Source organism: Pan paniscus, chromosome 8, assembly GCF_029289425.2.
Source record: "Pan paniscus chromosome 8, NHGRI_mPanPan1-v2.0_pri, whole genome shotgun sequence".
Lineage (NCBI taxonomy): Eukaryota > Metazoa > Chordata > Mammalia > Primates > Hominidae > Pan > Pan paniscus.
This window is the reverse complement of record NC_073257.2, coordinates 113,981,762-114,009,073: the sequence shown is the minus strand read 5'-3', so window position 1 is coordinate 114,009,073 and position 27,312 is coordinate 113,981,762. Positions and strand designations below refer to the sequence as shown.

Genomic DNA, 27,312 nt, shown 5'->3' with positions numbered 1-27,312 from the left:
ACCAAGCTAGTTGTTTGGAATGAGTGGCCTTAGGCGTAAGTGGTCACAGGATTGGAGGAAGGCAAATTCATGGACAGAAAAGAGAGAAGGAGGTCAAGGTAGGTATTCCCCCTCCTCCAAACCATCTCAAATAGTCCTGCCAATCCAGCCCCCTCCTCTCTTGGAATTGGATAATCTTAAAAAAAAAAAAAAAAAAAAAAAAAAGGGCAGAAAGAACACGTATTTACAGGACTGCCTGGCTGACACTGGGCTACGTGACTGGGTGTACATTGTCTAGTTTGATACTCACCAAGCCATAGGTTACAGAGGATAAAGCTAGTGTCCCAGGTGGGGTGGTCAGTTGTCTCAAATCACTCAGGTAATGAGGAGCGAATCTTGCGTTCAAACCTAGGTATCCACAATTTCGGGCCAGTGTTCTGTTGCCTTATGTTCTCTCTACTCCCTCTAGTGCTGACCTTTGTCTGGGAGAATGCAGGGAGGGGGTGCACTCAGGCAGGGGATGCTGCCAAGGAAATACTTGTGTGAGTGTGGATGGCTTCAGTCAGGTCCTCTCTGCTCCTGGTGGGTGTGGAGATGGGGAAACCTGGGGGTGGGAGACTCCACAGTGTACAAGCTCCCCTATCCCCCATCCTAAGCACATGGTGGGGAGGGTCTCCATTCCTAGGCAGGCCTTCTTTTCAATCCCTGGACTCTGCACCGTTCCATCATTTCATGCTCCCTCAGCAAAAACCTAAGGTGGAGAGAAGAGGTCTCATAAACACTTTAAGCCTCCGCATTTGTAACCCTCCCCCAGCCAGTCAAGCCAGCTGTGCAGACTCTGAGCCAGAGTGAGGGAACCAAACAGCCTTCTCAACCAACACCCCTCTAAGTAACAAAGAGGAGAACCCCCTACCCAGTCAGGGCCAGACGCCCTAGGGAGGAGACACTAGTCCAAGTCTCCATCGTCTATCCCTGGAGCCCATACTGAAACTTAAGAAAGAAAAGCTAGCAGCTGGGGACCCCAGGAGGGAGGGGGTCAACTCTCTACTCCAGGCGGCTCCCCTCCCTTCCCTCCTCCTGGCTAATAGGTATTTCCTGTTTATGAGGCAGCTAAAGCTGAGCTTTTGGGAAGGGATGGAGATGGAGCCCCTCCCCTCCTAGGGCTGGGTTGGGGAGTCCTTGAAGTGTGACTGAAGGTTGGGAGGCTCCTCCCAGGGGAAGGAGTGTTCCTTACATTGACCATCCACATCATCTCCCATCCAACCCCCCACGGCCCACAGCCTCTGCCTCTCTGGGTTAGGGGGCACTGGAGGGGCCTGTTTCCTGTTCTCATCTCCGAAGCCCTCAAAGGACAGCAGCTTCCAGGCAGGGGGGTCGGAGGCGGTGGGGTTGGGCGGTTGGTACGGAGGTGAAGGCACCAAGGCTGGAGAAAGGGGGGAAGGGAAGAGAGTGTCTTGACTGATGCGTCAGTCTGCAAGAAGGAAGGATGGCCTTCTATCGCCCCTCCGTAATCCAATCTGGTGGTCATTCCGCAGCCCCCTCCCCCCAGCAAAACACAGATCCCAAGCCCTTAGGCGGAGGAGGGCGGGGACCCCACTTAATTAACCCTTTTAGTTCTAGTCCCAACTGGTTTCGCAGGCAAAGGAGGAGTGGTTAATTTAGGGAAGGGGTGAGTTGAGGGGTTGCTACAAGAATTAAGAGAATGCTTCTTTACCCATCCAGCCTAGGGTAGGGACGCGAAACAAGGGGCCTCCAGAAGAAGGCTGGCGTCTCAGCAGGGAGCACGGACAGGGGGTCTGCAGTCCCTTTTCCCTCCCGGAGCGCGGCCCAGGGTGGAGAGAGATACACCACACTGCCCACCCCGGCTCCGCCTCCCCCAGCCGCGGCTCCCGCTCCGGCTCAGCCAGACTCCCCACCCGGCGGCACCCGGAGGACGGACACCGAGCGCGCGGCTGCGCCTCCTAGCCCTCCCCTTCGCCCTCCCTCTCTGGGGTCTCTGCCTCCGTCTCCTTTTTTAAAAGCTGCGTCACATGCATGCCGTTCCCCGAGCGCTCCCAGCCCCTCGCCGCCCGCCCGCCGCGCGGCGCACGCACGTCGTCGCTTGCTGCGCGCTCTCCCGGGTCACTTTGACACGGCTCTCCCCTCCCACTAGCAGGACAATTAGCATATTAATAAAGCCCGGCCCTGCCCGGCTTGGGCTGGGGAGCCGGCGCCGGCGCGAGGGAGCGCGAGCGCGAGGGCGGAGAGGGGGCGCTCGGCGACGGCGGCGGCGGGGAGGGCGGCGGGAGCGCACAGACACGCACACGCACACGCGCACACACGGACACACACTCCGCGGACTCACACCCGCGCGCACACACGCAGAGGCCGCTCGCCTTCCTGCCTGGCTTCCTTCCTGTCTGCTCCGCGCCTGACAGGCCCCTCGCCGCAGCCAGGGGCCGCCCGCACCGGGCCGAGGCCGGGCCGGGCCGGCGGCGAGCGCAGCGGGGGCCGCGGGCGGCGGCGGCGGCTCATGCCCGGCCTGTCCCCGCGAGGGGCGGGCACCGTGACTCGGCTGGGCCCCCAGAGGCGGGCGATGTGAAGATGTCAGTGGGCTGTGCCTGTCCTGGTGAGTGGGGCGTGCGGCCACTCGGCCCCTTCCTGCCCAACCGTCCCTGCGGACCCCTCACCCCGTGTTTGGCGAGAACTTGTGTGGGGGGCGTCGATGGCATGGGGGAAGCCGGGGGCTGGAAGGGCTACGCGGGGCCTCAGGCTGGCGGGTAGCGTTTTCCCCAACTGTGTAAATGCGCAGCAGCCCAGAAACACGGGGAGGAGACGCTGGGGGTGGCTGATGTGTATGTTTTTTTGGGGGTAAGCTAATTGGGGAGAGGTTTGGGGGGGGCTGAAATTCTCAGAATTCCAGGTTGTTAGCCAATCAGAAGTGACTCTGGACTTTTGACCCCCCCCCTCAGGTCACCATAGAGTTGTGATTGGCTGATTTGGGCTGCCCCCCCTTCCCTGCTGCCCATTGCCTCTTACCTATCCTGTGACATACCCCCCATGCTGTTTCTGAGGACCCTGTTTGCAGGGAGGTATTGATTGCGGCCCATCTTGCCCCCCACCTTCAACTTTTCCTGCCTGTTGCCAGGGAAGGTTGGCCCTCCTGAGGCACCGGAGGTACTCCTAAGAGGTGCCAGATAATTGGACCCTTGGGTCTGGCATCTCCGCCCTAGTGGGAGGGCAGGCTAGGAAATAGAGTGATTTGTGGAGAGGTAAGCTGGGGGAGCAATACTTGACCCAAAACTGAGAACTTGAGAGAGGACCCAGGCTCAGATCCCTGCCTCCCCAAAACATATCAGCTCTTGCCAGGGATAGCCTAGGTCTGAGTTTTTTTCCTGGGGGGCGGGTGGGGGGGGGCGGGGGGCGTCTACCTCACTTCCAGGAGGAAAGAGAGAAGCCATGCGACTGGAGAGGTAGTCTACAGAGGGCCTCACGGCACACTGTCTGTCTCCATCCCCGGGACTCTGGGTCCTGGAATTGGCCCTCCTGCCCCAGACTGGAGTCAGCTTTCTCCTGGAAGTCAGTGTCCCTGAATGTAGCCCGCTTTGGCTACATACTTCACAGCTGGACACCCACCACTCCCCCACAAATCCCCAAGGGAAGCTGCCAGTGCGGAAGCTTCCTTGAAAATCATGTGACCCAGGCCAAGCTGGGCTGGGCACACACTTCAGGTGCCTGCTGAGGCTGATGTTTAAGGGGCATGGGTCCCAGATGGAGGAATAAGAGAACCTAAGAATCCTAGAATATCCGAGTATGGGAACCACTGGCTCCTGCTGCAGAGGGTTGGGGAGAGGAGAGGGAAGAGCTTGCCAAGCTGGAATCCTGCCTGGCCCCGTCGTCCCTCCTTCTACCAGCTTGGTGTACATGTTTATGTTGTGGATTTTCTCCTTTATAATTGACCCATGCTGGGTACCCCTTTCAGATCCATCATGTTCTTAGCCCACCCCAGGGCCCTGACCCTCCATCACCACACATGAGCAGAGCAGTTAAACTAAGGATCTGAACAAGCTAGAGGGATGAGTCTTAAATTGTGATTCTTAGTTCCTACAAATAGTGGATAAGCGGGTATGTATGTATGGAGGGGTTGTCAGGCTGGAGGTGGATGGGAGGTTGGCCCTGAAGTTGGGGCAGGGTGCCTGGGTCAAGTGGGAGGAGAGAGAAAATCTCTTCTTTTTAGTCTCTGGGAGCAGCATGGGAACAGGAAGAGGGCCCAAGCCCAGGGGTTTGTGGGTGGGTGGGAAGACAACTTCAGTCAATGCCCCAGAAGGCATGTTCCTTTTGTGTCTGGTGGTCTGACTGAGGGAGAGAGGGCAAAAGATAGGGAAGAGTGGGGAGTATTTTTCCAGATCATGAAGAAGTCTTATAGATTGATGCCAAAGAGGGTGGATGGAGGTTAGACTTCAAGGAGAACCACATGGGGAGGGCTTCAGAGTAGACTGGAGGTGGGGAATAGTAGCAGTTGAGGTTAGAGAGGGGACCTGGCTTGCGGCTTGCTTGGATGGGGGAGCACATGCTTGAACACAAGGAAGGCATGGCAGCATGTAGCAGTCCAGGCCCGAAGATTTCCCCCACCTTGAGCAGCCCTGGGGTGAGGGCTGAGGCGCCCTGGCAGGCCGCCTGCCGCCTGCCTGCCTGTCTGAGTCTCTCCTTTGTGTTCTGCTGTCTCCGGGCTCCTCCTCCTCCCCCAGCCCGGCAGAGACAGCACATGCCCCACACATGTGACTGAGGGAAGCCAGAGCGCACACAGACCCACACACATGCACACGCAGAAGCACCACAAGATACACACATACACATGCCCAGCTCCCATAGTGCTCCTGGGGTGAGGACCAGCTTCTGGGGCTGGAATGGCTGGGAGCAGGGAGAGCCTCTGACTAAGGGGCATCACCCTGAGCAAGATGCTGAGGGGGCCAGGGCCTGTCTGGGGCAGCATGTGGCTCAGAAGGGTTAAGGCAGGGAGGAGTAGGGGGAGGGGAGGAGGCAGCAGTGGTGGCGGCTGGGAGCCAGGAGAGGAGGATGGCAGAGCGCCAGGCCAACGGGAGGCCGGGCACAGACAAAGGAAGGGGGGCAGGCACACTGGAGGCCTGGGTCAGGGAGCCCCAGGGGCCCGGGCAGGGGGCAGTGTTGGTACCTCATCCTGTGGGCTGGGGCTGGCTGCTGTCCTTTGAGTCCCCACCTCCAGGAGGAGTACTTTCCCTCATCATCTTTGTCATTATTTGCTGCTCCCTCCACCTCACCACCAATTCTAAGGCCTTCTAACTCAGACTTGCTCTTTTTAGCTGGACCTGTTCTGCCCCTGTGCAACTGGGTAAATCTGGTCAGAGCAGAGAAAGGAGCAGACTTGCTGGAGAAGGAGAACTAGAAGGCCTGTTTTGAATGGTTTGCCAGTCTTGATACATCTTGGCATTTAGGGGCCCCTCCACCCCACAGCGAGACTGGAGGGCCCTTGTAGTCCCTCCTGTCTGAGGAGACAGGGTGGGTGTGGGGTTCTGAGCTCTGGGCTGGAGGCAAAAGCCAGAGCACATTTCCCCCTCCCCATGAGGACAGTGATTTGAGGCCTGGAGGGGGAAGGGAGTAGGAATGGCTGCAGGGCTTGGCTTGTATCTGGTGGGTTTAGAAGTGCAGGGTTCAACCCCCCCACCCCCCAGCCCACCCTGGTCATCCTGTCTCAGTGGATTCTGTTAGGATCTCACTGTTAGGATATTTGGCCCTATGTGCTATGAGGATCTCTTGAGGTACTGCCTGTGAATGCACTTTGGAAAGTTTAAAGGCAGTGGGGGAGAAGTGGGACTACCCCAGAGTTAAGCTGTAAATTTGGGAGTCAGTGGGAGTGTCTTAAGTCCTGGTGATAGGCTGTATGTTGCAGGGTCTGGCTGAATGTTATAGATTTCAGTATGTTTGTGAAAGCTGGAGTTTATTCTATGGCCAGGCTGTGATGAGGAATGGTACGCAGGCTTCAGAGAGGGTGATTTATAGGTTAAGTCCTTGCATAATAAATGATCGGGGTGTGTATGTGATAGGCTGTCACAGGTTTAGGGGTTATAACACAGTTTTGGTGTGTGTATTGAGGTCAGGATGCGTGTCATAGGTCCCAGTGTATATGACTTAGACTGTGTGTGTGTGTATATATCCAGGATTTGGGTATATTTAGGATTTGAGATATATCACAGGTTGATGGCCAGATGCGGTGGCTCACATCTGTAATACTAGCACTTTGGGAGGCCAAGGTGGGTGGATCACCTGAGGTCAGGCGTTCGAGACCAGCCTGGCCAACATAGTGAAACCTGTCTCTACTAAAAATACAAAAATTAGCTGGGTGTGGTGGCATGCACCTGTAATCTCAGCTACTCAGGAGGCTGAGGCAGGAGAATCGCTTGAACCCAGGAGCTGGAGGTTGCAGTGAGCCGAGATCGCGCCACTGCACTCCAGCCTAAGCAACAGAGCGAGACTCCGTCTTGGAAAAAAGATATATCACAGGTTGAAATGTGTATCAGGTAGTGATTTATGTGAAAGTGAGATGTGTTATTTATGTGGAAGATGTTCACAGAGCCAGGTGCAATATTACTGCACAGTTAACTAGTGAGTATGTCATAAGAAATCCTGTCCTTGGAGTTATGTGTGAATATAGTTGGAGGTAGGAGACAGGAAGTAGAGAAACAGACACTCAAATTGCAAAGAAGGAAATAGAAGGTTCGTGCTCCCCCTTCCCGTGTGTGTGTGTGTGTGTGTGTGTTTGTGTGTGTGTGTGTGTGTGTACTATGTATTTTCCTTTTCCTATTTGTCCACGAGTAAGGTCTGGCCCACTACCCAAGTTTTAGAAATATTCCCTCCTGCTACAACAAAATTACCTTAGGAAAAAAAATAGAAATATCTGCTCCCTTGGGATGCCCTGCTGGATGGGAGAACAGGTCCTATCCACTAACCACACGTTTTTTTTTCTGGGGTGGTGGGGAGGATTCAGCAGCAAACTAAGCTCCTTCTGGGGACCCTTGGATGGCCAAGCTGGCTTTCCCTAGCTCTGACAATGCCTCTTTCCCTGGCACCCACTTGTCTTCAGTGGTGGTGGGGAAGGGGGCTTCCTGTTAAGGGGGATCTAAGTCAAGGCTTGGAATTTAGCTGGGTTGGGGGCAGGGAAGCCTGGAGTGTCCCCCTTCCTCCAATCAGTGTTTACAGTCTGATGTCAGAATGTGTGTCTGTCAAAAATAACCCCCTGGAGCCTCTCCCCCCAGCTGCTCCAGGATTTCACCAGGGGAGCCCAGGCTGGCAGTCCGGGCCAGCCTTCAACCTGAGCGATCACAGGGGCGAGAAAGATTTGGGGGAGGTTTGGGAGGTGCTTTGAAGATCTTGGAGTCTGCAGAGAGGAGCCCGCCCTCCTCCATCTCTGCCAGTGGCTTTGGCCCACCTGCTCACTCCTGAGCACCGTGCCTGGGGCTCGGGGGAGGCGGGCTGCATTTCGTTCCTGGCCCCCACAGGCCTCTCCTCCATCCAGGTCTCTCCTGGCCCAATCTGATCCGTCCCCTGTCTCTCCCAGTCTCTGTCTCTCTTTTGTTTTTCTCAGCAGTCCCTCCGTCCCAGCCTCCCTCCCTCCCTTGCTCTTCCTCTTTCCTCTCAGGGAGGGGGCGGGGCTGGTGGGGGCAGCTCCACCCTCCGCCCGCCCTGGGGCCTCATTCTGAGAGAGGCTCCAAGAGAGCGAGCGGGGAGGGAGGGAGGCAGGGAGAGAAAGGGAGAAAGGCAGGCAGCCGGCGGGCGCTGCGTGTGTGTCTGAGTGTGCGAGTGTGAGTGAGTGTGAGTGCCGGGTCCTGCCTCTCCTGGTGCCCCCAGCAGAGGGGCCCGGTGGCCTGGGGAGGGCGGGCGGGCTGCTCGGAGGCAGAGGCAGCGAGAGGCGGCGGCGGGGAGAGCCGAGGAGGAGGAGGAGGAGAGAGGAAAGAGCGGAGCAGCCATTGTTGAGGGAAACCTTGCAAACAAAGAAGGCTCCGGACTCCCCGCGGCCCCCCGCCCCCCAGGCCGGCCCCCTGGCCCCCGGCCCCCGGCCCAGTGGCCATTGTAACTTTCCCCCGGGACTGCGGCCGCCGCGGGGCGGGCCGAGGCTGTGCGTGCGAGTCTTTGTGCGGCCGGCGGACTGGAGCTCCCAGTCGGGCCTGCCCGTCCCACTCGGGACATGAGCTGCTGAAGTTGTCCCCCCGTCAGCCCTCACCCCTGCCAGGACTCCTCTGGGCTTGCAGTCACTCCCCGTACCTCTTCTGGCCCCCTCGGTTCTCCCAGGTAAGTCTGGGCACCCTGCAAGCCTGTTGGGGGTGGGCGGAAGGCCCTCAGCCCGGCCCGGGCCTGATCTGCGGGCTGGGGGAGAGGTGCCCCAGCCCAGAGCCGCCGGGGCGCTCAGGCCTGCTGACCTGTGGCCAGTCCCTAAAGGGAGGAGGCCTGCCCTCGAGTCAGCCTGGTTACCATGGCAATACCCAGCTGGAGGTGCCCACCTCAGCCCTGGGATGCAGCTTCCACCCTGAGAAAACTTTACTAGTTCTGGGCTCTTCTCTCCCCCTTCCTAAAGGCTTCCAATTTGCTAGAGGTGGGAGGGGGGCTATGGCTGATTCCAGGGCTGGATGACACATCTCCTCCGTCCCCCCACCTTGCTGCCTCTACTCCTGCTGCTGGGGACAGGCAGCAACAGGGACAGATGGTCTGGGTGATGTCCCTCCCCTTCTCTACTCACTCCCAAGCCCTTGTGCTGGAGCCACTGGGAGTTGTGGCTCTGGAGAGATGCTGAGTTTGTGTCCATTCACTGGAGGTGTAAATAGAGGCCCAGAGCTTTGGGCTCTAGCTCCTCAGAGCTATTTACCCAGGCCTAGACAATGCCTGTTCATTCTCTAGAGAGAGAAATGGAGGCTCTGAGAGTTTTTTTTTTTTTTTTACAAAATTGGAGAGAAACCCAGACGTCCTGCCTCCTGTCTCTTCAGGTTCTTGAGCTAACACATTTCAAGTGGCCCGGAAACTGAGGAGGCAGGGGTGGTTAAGCTATGGGAGAAAGGATGGCCTCGCCAGGTCTGAGAATCTACTCTTGGGTTTATTGCCCAGGCCTGGCCTCTGGTGGGCTGTGTGAGCTTGGGCTTCCTGTGTGGCCTTAGTCTGCCTGTCTGTGGAGTGGGGAGACTTGGTGGCTGGGTGGGGACTGTCTTTCTGGAGACACAGGCTCAGTCCAGACTGGCATGTGATGGCTGTGTGTGCTGTTCTTGGAGCATATGGATGTGGCCCGTGAGAGCTCGTGCATGGGGTGAGGGCCTGTTGCGGGCATCTGAATCTGCCTGGGGCTGCTGGGTTCCAGCCCTTGATAGGCATGTTAGGGCGAGCTGAGGGTGAAAGCCTGCTAGGCAGGATGAGGCACACGTGTGTGCAGGCACACACAGGTTCTGACTTGGCACCTTCAGAGACTGTGCAGTCTGGGACCCTCCTTTTGCCTGCATTGTGAGGACAGGGCTCTGGGGAGAGAATTAAATGACACATGTTGGCACAGGGTCTTCTTTTGTCTCTTCCCCCCAAAGGAACAAAATAGGTTTTGTATCTAAGTTGGGGAGGAGATCTAGATACAGCCAATCTAGCTACCTTTCCAAATGCAGTCAAGTTTTAGGGACCCAAGGAAGCAAATGTGATTGGAGTCAGATGAACTTTTGCGCCTGTGCCTCAGTTTCCCCTCCTTTCTGGTGAGAAGGGGAAACAGAGTTGCAGGGGTACCTGGCTCATACCCAACTATGAATTTAACACTATTTCCAGTCAGAAAACAGTATTCCAGGAACTGTTTGCTGTTAGGTGAGGTGAGAGAGAGGACATGTGCACATCACAGATACACACTAGTGAGACCCCTGTCTAGTGACCACTTGCCCCTAGACTGAGGAACATAGGCTTCTTCCCAGACCACCTACTTCTCAATTGTAGGTAGAGCGGGATGCAAAGGAGGCTCATCTGCCTGCTTCCCCGACTCCCAAGTCTCAGAAGAGAAAAGGGGTTGAGGCTTTGGGTTTCTGGTTTGGAGACAATACTGTCTACCCTTGGGGGCGGGGGTGGGGGCTGGGCTGATAAGGGAGTGGCCGTTAGTGGGGAGGCAGAAGGCCCAACTGGTTATCTGGTAGGCCACACCCAACAGGCACCCACCCCCATTTATCTTTCCATCCCTTGCCCTCCTGAGACCCTGAGGGTGGAGGAAGGGCAGAGTTTGAAAATCCTCCCTTTTCCTCCCCCACTTTGGTCTCTAGAGGGCAATAGAGGGGTCAGATGGTAGAAAGAGTATAGGATGTGGGAATCAGAAGATCCAAGCTCAAGTCCTAGCTTTGACAGTTACTAGCTTTGTGATCTTGGCAAGTTCCTTTGAGCCCTCAGTTGCCTCATCTGTAAAATGGGAATGTTATGGTCAGCCCTGCTACCTCATAAGGTTGTTTTGATGATTGAGTGAAAGTATGTAGATTAAAAGGGGGTTTATCAATATTAGATTCTAATGATTGGATATTTATTTATTCTGTGATCATTCTTCCCAGCTTCAATTCCTCTTCTGTCATCTAGGACTCAGCCAAATGAAGAAATGGGATCTTGGGTATGCGCTGGGATTAGGGTGGACTACTCTTGTTTCTTAATGAAATAAGATTGGAGCCAGAATTAGAAGGAGAGACAGGTGCTCCCTAGAGTAGCCCCCTCCCCTAGTCCACCACTCTCTTATAATCAGGCCAGGGAGCTCCATAAGACCATCCCTATCCACACAGTCTAGCAGGATTATCGGACAGCTCCCAAGAGGGGGTCAGGGGACTCCTTTTTCTTTTTGAGACAGGGTCTCACTCTGTTGTCCAGGCTGGAGTGCAGTGGTATGATCTCCGCTCACTTCAGTGTTGACCTCCCAGGCTCAAGTGATCCTCCTGCCTCAGCCTCCCAAGTAGCTGGAACCACAGGCATGCACCACCACACCCGGCCAACTTTTCAATTATTTTTAGAGACGAGGTCTCGCTATGTTGCCTAGGCTGGTCCCTGCAGCCTCGACCTCCTGTGCTCAATCAATCTTCTTGCCTTGGACTCCCAAAGTGCTAGATTACAGATGTGAGCCACCGCGCCCAGCTATGACTCCTTTCTTTCTTGTCTAGGTTGTTCCTCAAAGTCATTCAAGCTGTACTCGCCGAAGGAGCCCCCGAACGGCAACGCCTTTCCCCCCTTCCATCCCGGCACCATGCTGGATAGGGATGTGGGGTAAGTGAGTCTCTTGGCCACTTCCTAACCCTTCTCCAGGTGGGATCCTGCCTGGAAAGGGGAGGGAGTAGCCCCCTGCCCCCAATAATTCCTGTCTTCAACCCCCATTCTCATAGCCTCTTCCTTTACACAGCCCAACTCCCATGTATCCGCCTACATACCTGGAGCCAGGGATTGGGTAAGTGGAGTCCAGTGGGGAAGAAGGTGCTTTCCACTGGGTGAAGGCCGAGGTAGGGGGTGGAGGGGGCAGGCTCCGCTCCTACTGACCTCTCTCCTTCACTTCCTCCAGGAGGCACACACCATATGGCAACCAAACTGACTACAGAATATTTGAGCTTAACAAACGGCTTCAGAACTGGACAGAGGTATGGCCAAGGGAAAAGGGGCTGGGAGCAGGAGGGCCATCTGGGCACCCTGTGGGATATCTTATGACACATGAACACCCGTTACCATGCTCCCTAGGAGTGTGACAATCTCTGGTGGGATGCATTCACGACTGAGTTCTTTGAGGATGATGCCATGTTGACCATCACTTTCTGCCTGGAGGATGGACCAAAGAGATATAGTAAGTGGCCTCTGGGGTCTTGCTATGAGGGTGTATACCTCCTATGTCGTTCTAAGGTCTAGAAGTGGGTCTGGGAGTGCCAGGGGATATCTAGATTGGTAGGGGAGGCATCTGCCTGGCCCCTTTTGCGGTCCCTTTGTCCTGAAGAGTTTGTCCCATCTCTACAGCCATTGGCCGGACCCTGATCCCACGCTACTTCCGCAGCATCTTTGAGGGGGGTGCTACGGAGCTGTACTATGTTCTTAAGCACCCCAAGGAGGCATTCCACAGCAACTTTGTGTCCCTCGACTGTGACCAGGGCAGCATGGTGACCCAGCATGGCAAGCCCATGTTCACCCAGGTCAGCAACCCAGCTGGATGTGGAACACCATGGCACCTGGGTTTGATTCCCATCCTCTCTCCCAGTGTATACTCACAGCTGTTCCCCAGGGAGCCATAATGTGAAGTGGCAAAATAAGAAGGGCGGGTAGGCATGTTGCAACCGTCAGCAAACATGTATTGTGTTTGTATGGGATAGTTTTCTGGGCCCCAAGGCTACACGAGTGAACAAGAGTCTGCCCTCATATAGCTTAGAGCAGGTGGGTGTATCACTAGCCACATGGGGAGAGGACAAGGATCTGTTAAGCTTTTCTACTGTGTGTCTGTGTGTCTGTGTGTGTAAGGGCCAGGTATATGGGTGGGGGGTGCTGTGACATTTATGCACCCAGATTTAATGTGCAGGTGACAAAAGTGTATGCAATGGGAGAGTTGTAAGCAAATGGGAGACTGTAATAGACATACCTTCAGGTATGGTATGTGGGGAGGGGGCAGGGTTCTGACAAGCCTGTCCCCAGGTGTGTGTGGAGGGCCGGTTGTACCTGGAGTTCATGTTTGACGACATGATGCGGATAAAGACGTGGCACTTCAGCATCCGGCAGCACCGAGAGCTCATCCCCCGCAGCATCCTTGCCATGCATGTGAGTCGTGGGCAGGACCCAGGATGCAAGAGTGAAGGCAGGCGGTTGAAGGGTGGAACAAGGTCTGCCATTTCCCGACTGACTACTTAGACAGAGGGTTAGGGTTTCTTCATCTGAACAGCAGGTTTAATAAGAGACTATCCTCTCTCAGGAGTGTCACAATGCTCAGATGATAGGGCAGGTGAGCAGAGGCAACCCAGGTGTCAGTGTTCTTTTTTGTCTTTTCTCCCACTCTAGGCCCAAGACCCCCAGATGTTGGATCAGCTCTCCAAAAACATCACTCGGTGTGGGCTGTCCAATTCCACTCTCAACTACCTCCGAGTGAGTCTCCGACCACCCGGTTTCTGCCCCAGTCCATTTAGTCTCGGCTCCATGTCTGTCCCCTGACAAGCCACCTCCTTGTCTACCCCTAGCTCTGTGTGATACTCGAGCCCATGCAAGAGCTCATGTCACGCCACAAGACCTATAGCCTCAGCCCCCGCGACTGCCTCAAGACCTGCCTTTTCCAGAAGTGGCAGCGCATGGTAGCACCCCCTGGTGAGTGCCTTGCACCTGCTCTTACCAGGATCTCACACCGCTTCCCAAAGCTGTATCTTTATTTCCTTTTGAAGTTTTCCCCGCCCCTTCCTTGTTCCCGGGTCTACAAAATTGGGATCAGGGCAGGCTCATGCTCCTTGGGAGCCACAGTGGAGAATAGGGGACCTGGGGCCCTCTCCCATCTGAGTCTCCGTTTACCGGCACAGCGGAGCCCACACGTCAGCAGCCCAGCAAACGGCGGAAACGGAAGATGTCAGGGGGCAGCACCATGAGCTCTGGTGGTGGCAACACCAGCAACAGCAACAGCAAGAAGAAGAGCCCAGCTAGCACCTTCGCCCTCTCCAGCCAGGTACCTGTAAGCATCTCGGCTTTCTTCTCTCTTCTGGGCTGCCCCACCACTCACCCCTGACCCCTGTCCAAGCCTGAGCTCACTAGCAGGCGTAGAAGCAAAGACAGTTTTCCTCATGTACTCTGCCAGCATGGGCTAACTGCTTTTACTGGTGAGAGAGTTCTTGTCAGGCACTTGCATGGGTGTGATCACACAGACTCAGCCATAGGAAGCTAGGGCATAAAGGGACAGAGACACCCATGAGGACATACGGATATTCAGGACAGACAGCTTGGGGCTCACAGACCATCCAGCACACACACTCAAACTGATAGACATGCAGACTGGAGTGTTTGCAGATCCAGAATACATACCCTTGCACATGCACACACTGCCCTCCCTCATGTTTTTGATATGCTCCCTTTCTTACATGTGGACAGAAGTTGAGGAGTCCCCTAAAATTTTGGGGAGATGGGCTAGGGAGCTAGGGGAGTAGAGTGACTTCTAGAATGTAATGGATATGGGCTAAAGGCTTTGATGCTCTGGTGTTCTTCAGTAGGAAGGATTCCAGGAGCTGAGGGTGTCAGGAGTTGGGGTTTTAAATTCGGGTATGAGGAGGGGGTGGGGACTCTTGAGCTTCCAGGGTGGGTACTGGGGCTCTGGGGGTATCTGCCGCCCTGGGCCGGGCGAGCCCTTGCCCCGATTATGTTTGGGGACCTCCGCCACTCTCAGGATGTGATGGTGGTGGGGGAGCCCACCCTGATGGGCGGGGAGTTCGGGGACGAGGACGAGAGGCTCATCACCCGGCTGGAGAACACCCAGTTTGACGCAGCCAACGGCATTGACGACGAGGACAGCTTTAACAACTCCCCTGCACTGGGCGCCAACAGCCCCTGGAACAGCAAGCCTCCGTCCAGCCAAGAAAGCAAATCGGAGAACCCCACGTCACAGGCCTCCCAGTAAAAGGCCCTGCTGTGGCCACCCAGTGCTCTGCCTACCTGCCCCACCCCTCGCAGCCCCAGGGAGCAGAAGACAGAATGAAGAGACTGAGCATCTAAAATGGGCAGCCTCCATCCACCCGCTTCAGGGAGGAACTGGACTCGCTGGGGGCAGGTGCCAAGATTTGTCCCCCAAGTGGCCCTGGGCTGGGCCTGGCCTCTACAGAGCCTTTTAGGGGGAGGGGGTACTCATGTGGATGCCTACTTGGAACCTGGGCCTCTGAGACATGTCCTGACCACCCCCCAGGGCATTTGCCTCCATCTTCACCCCAGATTGTGGGTTTCCCATCCCCCTGACTTTACCCCTTTCAAGCCTGGGGTTGTCTATACCCACAGCCCTTAGGGACTTAAAGTTACGGGGCTTGGTTGAATGCCCCTTCCCCTAGGCAGCTGGTAACAGGGGTAAAGCTCTGGGCCCCTCCTCCCTGCTGCCACTTATCCCAGCTCCAAGTTTTTTAAAAAATAATATTATTAAAAATGTAAGTTAAAAAAAAAAATCACTCATGTCCCCCCCTCTTCCCCCTATTAAAAGTCCAGCTACCTCCCTACTCTTGGCAGATGGGGGCCTAGGGCCTAGGTGGGGGTGAGAGTGGGGGAGGGAGGTGTGCATACCATTTTATATGGTGTGAGAGCTTCAGACCAAGGAGACATTTCACCATCTCTCCCCCTTTCCTCTGGGGTGACTGCAGTTGAGGAAAGCATGCCATGGGGTAGGGGGACATTGGTGGCCACATTTTGGTGACAGACCCCTGCTGTTGTCTCTGTGTCCCCATTCTCTGGACTCTGGCCTGCCCTCCTAGTGCTTGTGACTCCCTCTCTTCCAGCCCCACCCCCATGGTATGTATATTCCTTACAAGTCCTCCACAAGAGCAGCTGTCTAGGATGCGGGGAGGGGAGGCTCCTTCCCTTAGGGAGCGTGGAGAGAAGGGAGCAGCCTTGTTGCTGTATTTTTGGTTTTGTTTCAGTTGGGCAGGCATGGGATGGGAGAGGGGCTCAGCCACTTTCCTCCAGAATCTTCCCTCAGCCCCTCCAACTGCATATGTAATCGTACTCTGTCCTTCATAGAGGGGAAGGAGCCACAGATGACATCCCAGTTCTAAGCCCACCAGGGAGAAACAGGCCTCTGTCCCCATAGGTGAGGTAGAGGTAGAGGGTCTTCACCTGCCAGTATCCCCTGCTGCTCCTTCCTCACAGAAGGAAGGAGGAGGAGGCAGCTGGGATCCTCGGCTCTGCCAGGGTGCAGCCAGGAGCAGGGTTTCACGCAGCTGGTCCAGCTCTGTGGCTTTGCTGCCTTTTCCTGTGGCCAGTCCCAGGAAGTGCTAACACCACCTCTCTCCCCACTCTTCCCTCTGGATTCTGGGGTCCCCTGCACCGTATTTCCTCCACTCCAGCTGCCACTTTTGGAAAGGTATTGAGTCAGGAGCTGAGGGAAGGGGTGAGGAAGGTGGACATCCCACCCCAACTGTAATGCCTTTTTTTTTTTTTTTTTTTTTTTTTTAGGCCATTTGAGTCATGTATGGTACCAATCAATAAAGAGACTTTTCGGTTTGAGAGTGTCCTGGTTGGTCATTGATGCCTAATAATGACTCAGTCCAAGGCAATCTTTTCCCCATCCTTGCAGTTCCTAAGACTATGAATTGGATCCCTTCACTCACCTCACATTTCCCCTCACTCTTTTGAAGTTGTTTCCCTGAATTACACTTCTCCTTCACCCAAGACCCTAAAGTTTGTTCCCAGATGTCCCAGCCTGGCCCTATCTCCCTCAAAAGTTGAGGGAGAGTTGGCTTTCTCAGTCTGCTCCCCACCTCTCACCCCAGGACTGTTGCTTCTCACCCTTAGCTGTCATGGGGCAGCCAGACAGGTGGCCCTCCTGGGGCAGGTTCCTGGGATAGACTGCCTTGGGTTATGCCGTTGAGGGAGGAGTGGGAGAGGGGACTTGGCCCAGGAGGGGGCTTGGGTTAGATGGTCTTGGGGTACTTAGAGTACCTGGGAGACTCCTACCCCTACCCAGCCCCCAGTCTACTAGCCTGGCTGATGTTGGTTGGTTAGTTGGTTTATTTATTCTGAGATGGAGTCTTGCTCCATTACCCAGGCTGGAGGGCAGTGGCATGATCTCAGCTCACTGCAACCTCCACTTCCTGGGTTCAAGTGATTTTCCTGCCTCAGCCTTCCAAGTAGCTGGGATTACAGGTGCCCACCACTATGCCTGGCTAATTTTTGTATTTTTTTTTTTTTTTTTTTTTTAGTAGAGATAGTGTTTCACCATGTTGGCCAGGCTGGTTTCAAACTCTTGAACTCAGGTGATCCACCCGCCTTGGCCTCTCAAAGTACTAGGATTATAGGCGTGGTCCACTCTGCCCAGTCAGCAGCTGAGGTCTAAATTAGTCTACCCTGGTGCTAAGGTCCCTGGGTGGGGGATTAAGAGAGTAGCAGGATTGTCTCCTTGCTAACTTCGGGTGACGACGCTGACGGAGGAAGACACAGTTCAGTTGCTAGTGGGTAGCTTGAAGCTCTATGGGAGGATGGGAGGATAAATAGGGCACTTTTCAGACCCCTTTCCAGGTAGTTAACTCTCCAAGTCCCCTCTTCACCATTAAAGACTGGGAAGATATGGAGACCCCGCTGTGGATTGGAGGTGGGGTCTTAGTGCCCATAAAGCTCCCTATCCAGTGTCCCTCTTTGTCATCCCAGGCAGGGGAAGCTGAGGCCTCAAACTGTTCCCCTCCTAAGTTCTCCCTGGACCTGAAATAAAGCCCGATAGACCTGCACCTCTACCCTCACCTCCCTAGCTGGTAGGAAGACACCAGAGGAAGGGACTGTATGACCTGTCCAATCTCCAATCTACAGTTATCTTGGCCGTGCCCTGCTGCCAGCCCAGCTTCTCATAACCCAGTGCCTCAGGACCCCAAGGAATGCTATTGCACCCCACCCCCAACTCTTCCTTTGTAGATCTGGCCAGCCTGAAGGACATTTACCAGCCAACTGCCACCAGCAACTCACCCTGAGAGTGCCAGGTAACATCTACAGTGGGTCTGTGTCTGGCACTGGGTGTACCTCTAGCCCATTAGCCTGAGTGTGTGTGTATGTATGTGCTGCTGAGCTAGGGAGGGCCTGGATCTGTTTATATGTGCAGGTAAGGGAGTGTATACATGTGTTTGTATGTGGGCATGTATATGCATATGTTCATGTATGTGTCTTTTGGTTAATTAATTCAAATATTATTCATTGAGCCCTCTTTAGGTACTAGGCCCATTCTAGGTGCTGGGGATATGATGTTGAACAAAGCAGAGAAGATGTGACTGCTGAGTGTGAGTGAAGGCTATAAATCCATAAATGAGGGTGTGTTGTTAAATGTGTGGCTTAGCAGTGCGACTGTGTTGAGTTATGGGGCTGCTGGGACAGTGGTTGTGTGACTCGGTTGGGTATTTGTAGGTTCACGTCTTGTATGTATATGTTTGTGTATGGAGGGAGATAGTCAAGGGAAAAGGTAGATTGCCAGGCCTGGACCCCATCCTACTTGGGGGCAGGGGGTAGGTCAGAGAAGCAGGAAAACACACTATTGAACTCAGGAAACACAGTGGCCAGCAACTTCCTCTGGAGCCCCATATCTGGCTCCTCCCCATTTGCCCCCAGGAACCCCTGGTGAAGAGGAATTACTGGGGTGAGGGAAGAGAGAGACCCTCCAAAACCCTCATGCCCTTTGTTTTCAGGTACATATGTGGGCCCAGTCCCAAGCCTTAGCACATTGCTGAAGAGCTTTGTGCTGCTGAGCTAGGGAGGGCCTGGATCTGTTTATATGTGCAGGTAAGGCAGTGTATAAGTGTGTTTGTATGTAGGCATGTATATGCATATGTTTACGTATGTGTCTGTTGGTGAATTAATTCATTCGGATAGTCTGACCATGTACCCCAACCAGGGCTTCTGAATCCACAGAGGTCTGAACCCAACCCCAAACCTCTGTCCCTCCTGGACTCCCAGCTCCTTCCTCATTTTTCCTGACCCGGTCTGATCTGATTCAGCCAGAGAGCTCCATCCCCTTTCCTAGGAACCTACTGTAGTCTGGTGCAACTTCCAACCCCTCTTTTATACCCTTAGCCCAGTCCAGCCTGACTTCTTTTTTTTTTTTTTAAGATAGAGTCTTGCTGTGTCGCCCAGGCTGGAGTGTAGTGGCATGATGTCGTCTCACTGCAACCTCTGCCTCCTAGTTCAAATGATTCTCATGCGTCCCAAGTAGCTGGGACTACAGGCACATGACACCATACCTGGCTAATTTTTTTATTTTTTATTTTTAGTAGCGACGTGGTTTCACCATGTCAGGAGTTCAAGACTAGCCTGGGCAATATAGTGAGACCTCATCTCTACTTTTTCTTTTTTAAGAGATGGAGTCTCGTTCTGTCGACCAGGCTGGAGTGCAGTGGCATCATCTCGGCTCACTGCAGCCTCCGCCTCCTGGGTTCAAGTGATTCTCCTGTCTCAGTCTCCCTAGTAGCTGAGACTACAGGTGCGCACCACCATGCCCAGCTAGTTTTTGTAATTTTAGTAGAGATGGGTTTTCACCATGTCAGCCAGGCTGGTCTTGAACCCTTGACCTTAAGTGATCTGCCTGCCTTGGCTTCCCAAAGTGCTGAGATTACAGACGTGAGTCACTCCACCCAACCGAGACCTCATCTCTAAAATAAATAAATAAGCTGAGTGTGGTGGTGCATCTATAGTCCCAGCTACTTGGGAGGCTGAGGTGGGAGAATTACTTGGGCCTGGGAAGTTGAGACAACAGTGAGTTGTGATTGCACCACTGTACTCCAGCCCAGGTGACAGAGCAAGACTCTCTGTCTCAAACAACAACAACAACAACAACAAAACAGGTGCAGTGGTTCAGAACGCCTGTACTCCCAACAATTTTGGAGGCCGAGGCAGGTTGATCACCTGAGGTCAGGAGTTCGAGACCAGTCTGGCCAACATGGTGAAACCCCATCTCTACCAAAGATACAAAAATTAGCTGGGCATGATCATGCACCTGAAGTCCCAGCTACTCGGGAGGCCGAGGCATGAGAATCACTTGAACCTGGGAGGCAGAGGTTGCAGTGAGCCAAGATTGTGCCACTGCACTCCAGCCTGAACAACAAAGTAACACTTTGTCTCAAATATAAATATATATATAGATAGAATATATATATATAGAATATATATATTGAATATATATATAGAATATATATATTGAATATATATATAGAATATATATATTGAATATATATATAGAATATATATATTGAATATATATATAGAATATATATATTGAATATATATATAGAATATATATATTGAATATATATATATAGAATATATATATTGAATATATATATTGAATATATATAGAATATATATAGTATATATATATAGAATATATATATAGTATATATATATTGAATATATATATATAGAATATATATATAGAATATATATATATAGAGAGAGTATATATATATATAGAGAGAGAGAGAGAGAGAGAGAGTCAGCAGCTCCCTAGTTTCATGATGGACTTCGAAGCCACTGGTTTAAGCTGGGCATAGTGGGACTGTGCCCATATAGGTCTGTGCCTATAGTCCCAGCTACTTGGCAGGTGGCAGGCTGAAGCAAGAGGATTGTTTGAGGCCAGGAGCTTGAGGCCACAGTGTGCTATGATAGCACCAAGGAATCGCCACTGCACTTCAGCCTGGGCAACATAGCAAGACCTTGGTCCCAGCTCCCTAGTACCCAGAATGTTTATAACGACTATGACTGTCATTCATGTGGCCACAGCCCCATTCACTCAGGGCCCAGCTCTGGGGCTCCTCCTAACCCCCACCCTAAGGTCATAGATGAAATGGATGGGAGACTACATACTCAACAGTTCTAAGCTGGGGAGTGTGGGAAGCTGAATGGGAATGGAAGCTGACTCATACTTCCAGATTCCTTCTTCAGCCTCAGGAGAGGCTCATTTTCCCACTGATTCCAGGACCCATTTCCAGAGGAAGCCAAACCCTGGATTACTTCCCTCCTTGCTGCTCCACCTCTATACCACCAGCTCACCTCTACAAGAGGAGGACCTAGGGCCAGTCCCTGGAGAAAAGTCCCAAAGGAGCTTGGGGGAGAAAAATCTTCTCTCCATCACCCCCAACAACTGAGGCTGCCTGGAGGATGAGGTAGGCTAATTTCTCTCCCTTTCCTTTAATGGATTTCAGATGCACAGAACTAGATTAATCATAACCTTGGTTCATGACACACTCTCATCATTGTTCCATGCACAGCACACATTTACTTATAAGGCTATCATATGGGGCCAGGTGCGGTGGCTTACGCCTGTAATCCCAACATTTTGGGAAGCCAAGGCAGGTGAATCACCTGAGGTCAGGAGTTCAAGACCTGCCTGGCCAACATGGTGAAACCCTGTCTCTATGAAAAATACAAAAAAAAATTAGCTGGGCATGGTGGTGCATGCCTGTTAATTCCAGTTACTTGGGAGGCTGAGGCAGGAGAATCACTTGAATCCGGGAGGTGGAGGTTACTGTGAGCGGAGATTGCACCATTGCACTCCAGCCTGGGCGACAGAGCGAGACTCCATTTCAAAAAAAGACTATAAGAAATAATCAACATGGGCCGGGCACGGTGGCTCATGCCTGTAATCCCAGCACTTTGGGAGACCAAGGCGGGTGGATCACAAGGTCAGGAGCTTGAGACCATCCTGGCTGACATGGTGAAACCCCATCTCTACTAAAAATACAAAAAATTAGCCAGGTATGGTGGCGGGTGCCTATAGTCCCAGCTACTCGGGAGGCTGAGGCAGGAGAATGGCGTGAATCCAGGAGGCGGTGCTTGCAGTCAGCCGAGATTGCGCCACTGCACTCCAGCCTAGGCGACAGAGCAAGACTCCATCTCAAAAAAAAAAAAAAGAAAAAAAAAGAAATAATCAGCATGAAAGCTAGGACCTTGGCAATAACTTGGCAATAAATCTAGCTATGTGTTCCATCTCTCAAGATATCCGTCATTCTCTTGTTTTCCTTATATACACACACATATATATTTTATAAGACAGAGTTTCACTATGTTGCTCAGAATGTAGTGCTGTAGCTATTCACAGACCTGATCATAGTGCACTGCAACCTCAAACTCCTAGACTCAAGCAATCGTCCTGCTTCAGCCTCCCAAGTAGCTGGGACTACATGCATAGCTGGGACTGTAGGTGGCACCACTACACCTGGCTGCTTTTCCATACTTACCAGCTGTATGTATTCCTGAAAATTTATAAGAATTTTTAGCTGGGAGCGGTGGCTCACACCTGTAATCCCAGCAATTTGGAAGGTCGAGGCGGGTGGATCACCTGAGGTCAGGAGTTCAAGACCAGCTTGACCAACATGGTGAAACCCTGTCTCTACTAAAAATACAAAAATTGGCCGGGCATGGTGGCTCACGCCTATAATCCCAGCACTTTGGGAGGCCGAGGCGGGCGGATCACGAGGTCAGGAGATTGAGACCATCCTGGCTAATGCGGTGAAACCGCGTCTCCACTAAAAATACAAAAAATTAGCTGGGTGTGGTGGTGGGCACCTGTAGTCCCAGCTACTTGGGAGGCTGAGGCAGGAGAATGGCAGGTGAACCCAGGAGGTGGAGCTTGCAGTGAGCCGAGATGGCACCACTGTACTCCAGCGTGGGCGACAGAGCGAGACTCCGTCTCAAAAAAAAAAAAAAAAAAAAAAAAAATTAGCTGGGCATGGTGGCAGGCACATGTAATCCCAGCTACTTGGGATTACTCCATCTCAGAAAAAAAAAATTTTTTTTAAGTTTAGTTATTTTTTACATTATTATAAGGGAGTATTGCTGTATGTAATTTTTGGTGGCTTATTATATTGTATTAACAAGATTTATATTGTTACATATTGCTTACAGTTTACTCATTTTGGGAACTATATAATATTCCATTTTGTGACTCTACCCAGTTATTCATTCTCCTGTCACTGGACATTTGGGTTGTTTCTAGGTTTTGGCTATTGTGAAGAGTATTTCCATAATTTTACTTCCATCTCCTACTGTAAATGTGCAGTTTTTCCTGGTTATATGTTTAGTAGTAGTCTCTGCAAACTCATGTTCCCACCTCTGAAGCCTAAGCTTGAGTGCTTTTACTATGGAAGTTCTAGGGTTAACTCAAATTAAAATTTTAACATTTATTGAGTCCCTGCTATATAAACTCTACTCGGCTCGTTCATCCATTCGGTCAACCAAGCTAAATTTAGTGAGCATGTACAAAATGCCTGGAACTGGAGACAGAACAGTGAATAAGACAATATGGCATATTACACAATTGGGTGGAGAAATAGATATTACAACAAATGGGGGCAGGCACAGTGGCTCACGTCTGTTATCCCAGCACTTTGGGAGGCCGAGGTGGGTGGATCACTTGAGGTCAGGAGTTTGAGACCAGCCTGGCTAATATGGTGAAACACTATCTCTATGAAAAATAAAAAATTAGCCGGGTGTGGTGGCACACACCTAATCCCAGCTACTCTGGAGGTTGAGGCATGAGAATCACTTGAACCTGGGAGGCAGAGTTTGCAGTGAGCAGTGATCACGCCACTGCACTTCAGCCTGGGCAACAGAGCAAGACTCCGTCTCAAAAATAAAAAAATAAAATAAACAAATGGCCACATACATACACATACGCAGTGACAATTTTTTTTTTTTTTTTTTTGAGACAGGCTCTCACTCTGTTGCCCAGGCTGTAGTGCAGTAGTGCAATCATGGTTTGTGGCAGACTTAACCTCCTGGGCTCAATCAATTCTCCTATCTCAGCCTCCAGAGTAGCTGGGACCACAGGCATGCACCACCATGCCTGGCTAATATTTGTATGCTTTTACAGAGACAGGGTTTTGCCATGTTGCCCAGGTTGGTCTCAAACTCCTGGGCTCAAGCCATCCTCCCTCCTCGGCTTCTCAAAGTGCTGGGATTACAGGGGAGAGCCACTGTACCCAGCTGACAATTTATGATATAACCAAATAGTGTAGGATAAACATATAACAGGGAGACCTTATTTAATCTGGTGTGTTAAGGAAAGCCTCTCTGAGGGAATATTTCAGCGGAGACTTGAAGGATGAGGAAGACTTAGTCAAGTAAAGAGTATGGGGAATAGGATTTCAGGTATAGGAAACACACTCTGATGCTGGGGAGTGCTTGCTGGGTTAGATTAGAAGAAGGCCAGCTGCAGTGGCTCACACCTGTAATCCCAGCACTTTGGGAGACTGAGGTGGGTGGATCACTTGGGGTCAGGAGTTCAAGACCAGCCTGGTCAACATGGTGAAACCCTGTCTCTACTAAAAATACCAAAAAAAAATTAGCCAGGTGTGGTGTGCATGCCTGTAGTCCCAGCTGCTCAGGAGGCTGAGGCACAAGAATTGCTTGAACCTGGGAGGCAGAGGTTGCAGTGAGCGAGGATCATGGCACTACACTCCAGCCTGGGCGACTAAGTGGGACTCCATCTCAAAAAAAAAAAAAGAGCCTGGGCGAGGTGGCTCATGCCTGTAATCCCAGCACTTTGGGAGGCCGAGGCGGGCAGATCACCTGAGGTCAGGAGTTCAAGACCAGCCCAGCCAACATGGCGAAACCCCATCTCTACTAAAAAATACAAAAATTAGCTGTGCGTGGTGGCGGCCGCCTGTAGTCCCAGCTACTCGGGAGGCTGAGGCAGGAGAATCGCTTGAACCCAGGAGGTGGAAGTTGCAGTGAGCTGAGATCATGCCACTGCATGGTGAAAGAGCGAGACTCCATCTCAAAGAAAAAAAAAAAAAAGGCAGGGCACAGTGGCTCATGCCTGTAACCCCAACACTTTGGGAGGCCGAGGCGGGCGGATCACGAGCTCAGGAGATCAAGACCATCCTGGCTAACACAGTGAAACCCCGTCTCTACTAAAAACACAAAAAATTAGCTGGGCATGGTGGCGGGCGCCTGTAGTCCCAGCTACTCTGGAGGCTGAGGCAGGAGAATGGCGTGAACCTGGGAGGCGGAGCTTGCAGTCAGCCAACATTATGCCACTGCACTCCAGTCTGGGCGACAGAGTGAGACTCCGTCTCAAAAAAAAAAAAAAAAAGATTAGAAGAAAACCAGTGGGTTCTGAACAAGGGCAAATGGTAGCAGGAGGGAGAAGCTGGAGCCAGACTGGACAAGGCTGCCGTGTTGATGATTATTATAATGATAGCATTTAACATTCATTCTGCACCAGCTACTGTGAGAAACCCTTTAAGTCAATTTTCTCATTAAAAACTGACCAGCCAAGCGAGGTGGCTCACGCCTGTAATCCCAGCACTTTGGGAGGCCAAGGTGGGCAGATCACAAGGTCAGGAGTTCGAGACCAGCCTGGCCAACATAGTGAAACCCTGTCTCTACTAAAAATACAAAAATAAGCCGGGCGTGGTGGCGGGCGCCTGTAGTCCCAGCTACTTGGGAGGCTGAGGCAGGAGAATCGCTTGAACCCGGGAGGCAGAGGTTGCAGTGAGCGGAGATCGTGCCACTGCACTCCAGCCTGGGCAACACAGCAAGACTCTGTCTCAAAACAACAACAACAAACAAAAAAAAACCTGACCATACTGTATGATGTAGGTACTGGGGGAATTGGTTCCAGAATGGATATCAAAACCCACGGATGCTTAAGTCCCTTATATAAGATGGTATAGTCTTTGCATATGACCTATGCATATCCTCCCATATACTTTAAATCATCTCAAGATTACTTATAATACTTAATACAATGTAAATGCTATATAAATAATTGTTATATTGTTTAGAGAATAATGACAAGGAAAAATCTCTGTACATGTTCAGTGCAGATGCAGCCATCCTTTTAGGGGGAATTTTTTTTTCTTATCTTTTTCTATAATGATGTTGACATCATATTTTTGGAATATTTTCCATCCGTGGTCAGTTGAATCCACAAATGCAGAACCTGAACATATATATGGAGGACCAATTAGCTCCCATTTTATTTATCTTTATTTTTATTTATTTTTTATTATTTTATTTATTTATTTATTTATTTATTTATTTATTTTGATTCAGAGTCTCACTCTGTCGCCCAGGCTGGGCTGCAGTGGCGCGATCTTGGCTCACTGTAAGCTCCACCTCCCAGGTTCACGCCATTCTCCTGCCTCAGCCTCCCGAGTAGCTGGGACTACAAGCGCCCACCACCACACCCGGCTAATTTTTCTTTGTATTTTTAGTAGAGACGGGGTTTCACCGTGTTAGCCAGGATGGTCTCAATCTCCTGACCTCATGATCCGCCTGCCTCGGCCTCCCAAAGTGCTGGGATTACAGGCGTGAGCCACCGCACCTGGCCACTAGCCTGGCCTATTTTTTATTTTTATTTATATATTTTGTGAGACAGGGTCTCACTGTCACCCAGGCTGGAGTGCAATGATGCTATCATATCTCATCTCAGCCATGAACTCCTGGGTTCAAAGGATTCCACGCCTCAGCCTTTCAAATAGCTAGGACTAAAGGCATGCACTACTATGCCCAGCTGTCTCCCATTTTATTTACCTAGGAGGAAACTAAGGAACAGAGAGGTCAAGCAGCTTGCCCAAGGTCACAGAGCCAGCAAGGATTTTGAATTTCATCCAAATGTAATGGGTTGTCACCAAAGGATCTAATGCAGGTCATGTTTAAGAGCTGGTCCCTGCCTTCCAGAAAAGAGAGAAAGGGCCGGGTGTGGTGGCTCACACCTGTACTCCCAGCACTTTCGGAGGCCGAGGCGGGTGGATCACCTGAGGTCAGGAGTTCAAGACCAGCCTGGCCAACGAAGTTTAGACTTAATTTTATAGAGAGTGGAAAACCACCAAAAGTTTTTCAACAGAGAAGTGACCTACTCAGATCTGTTATTTTTTTTATTTTTTTATTTTTTTAAATAAGGTTAGTTTGATGTGGTGTGTAGAACTGGAGAGGGGAAACTAATTAGGAGGCTATGAGGTCCATGCTGCTAGTAATGTAGAAAACCCAAACCAAACCACACAAAAAGATCCTAACTTATAAAATAAAACAAATACAAGATTAAAGAATTAGTCCGGGTGTGGTGGCTCACGCCTGTAATCCCAGCACTTTGGGAGGCCGAGGTGGGTGGATCACCTGAGGTCAGCAGTTCAAAACCTGAGGTCAGGAGTTCAAGCCTGGCCAACATGGTGAAACCCTGTCTCTACTAAAAATACAAAAAAAAACTAGCCAGGTGTGGTAGCAGGTACCTGTAATCCCAGCTACGGGAGGCTGAGGCAGGAGAATTGCTTGACCTGGGAGGCTGAGGTTGTAGTAAGCTGAGATAGTGCCACTGCACTCCAGCCTGGGTGACAGAGAAGACTCCATCAAAAAAGAAAAAAAAAAAAAAGAAAAACAAGATTAAAGAATTAAATGTAAGTAAATAAAGTTAGAAGAAAATGAGATTAAATAGTATTCATCAGCCTTGTAGGAATATGTGTGTGGGTGATAAACTTGCAAGCTTAAATACTATAGAAGAAATCAAAAGAGAGTAAATTTTATCCCAATTAAAAAAAAAAAAGGAAAGAATTTTGTATCTTTAGTAGAGATGGGGTTTCACTGTGTTAGCCAGGATGGTCTCGATCTGCTGACCTCGTGATCCGCCCGTCTCAGCCTCCCAAAGTGCTGGGATTACAGACGTCAGCCACCGTG

At 51.8% G+C, this 27,312-nt stretch overlaps 1 protein-coding gene and 1 non-coding gene across 6 annotated transcripts; one reads left to right on the top strand and one right to left on the bottom strand.

Moving 5' to 3' along the window:
• The first annotated feature begins 2,216 nt into the window (after nt 1-2,216).
• LDB1 (LIM domain binding 1) lies at nt 2,217-20,764 on the top strand. Of its 5 annotated transcripts, none has more exons than XR_010113278.1 (12): nt 2,432-2,587; nt 11,133-11,235; nt 11,369-11,413; nt 11,525-11,600; nt 11,698-11,800; nt 11,968-12,140; nt 12,634-12,756; nt 12,994-13,077; nt 13,170-13,293; nt 13,500-13,642; nt 17,569-17,633; nt 20,612-20,764. XR_010113278.1 is itself a non-coding variant. In XM_034931354.3 (11 exons), the coding sequence occupies exons 1-11, from the start codon at nt 2,563-2,565 to the stop codon at nt 14,582-14,584; spliced, it is 1,230 nt and encodes a 409-aa protein (XP_034787245.1). In that variant the 5' UTR covers nt 2,217-2,562; the 3' UTR covers nt 14,585-16,167. The 5 variants fall into 5 exon arrangements, 3 of the variants coding, with proteins under 3 accessions (XP_034787245.1, XP_034787247.1, XP_034787246.1); XR_010113277.1 differs by having other exon boundaries at nt 13,500-13,648; XM_034931354.3 differs by lacking the exons at nt 17,569-17,633; nt 20,612-20,764 and adding an exon at nt 14,354-16,167 and having other exon boundaries at nt 2,217-2,587.
• A 61-nt stretch (nt 20,765-20,825) lies between these two features.
• LOC112441090 (small nucleolar RNA SNORD112) lies at nt 20,826-20,896 on the bottom strand. Its single transcript, XR_003029066.1, has one exon. It is a non-coding gene; the product is annotated as a small nucleolar RNA SNORD112 (small nucleolar RNA).
• Nucleotides 20,897-27,312: the final 6,416 nt, after the last annotated feature.

Excerpts from the sequence above, each read along its gene's own strand:
- LDB1 (XM_034931356.4), top strand. The coding sequence starts at position 2,563 with ATGTCAGTGGGCTGTGCCTGTCCTG. Across the intron at positions 11,801-11,967 it reads GGATGGACCAAAGAGATATA|CCATTGGCCGGACCCTGATC; the intron begins GTAAGTGGCCTC and ends CCATCTCTACAG. Across the intron at positions 13,294-13,499 it reads GCGCATGGTAGCACCCCCTG|CGGAGCCCACACGTCAGCAG; the intron begins GTGAGTGCCTTG and ends TTACCGGCACAG.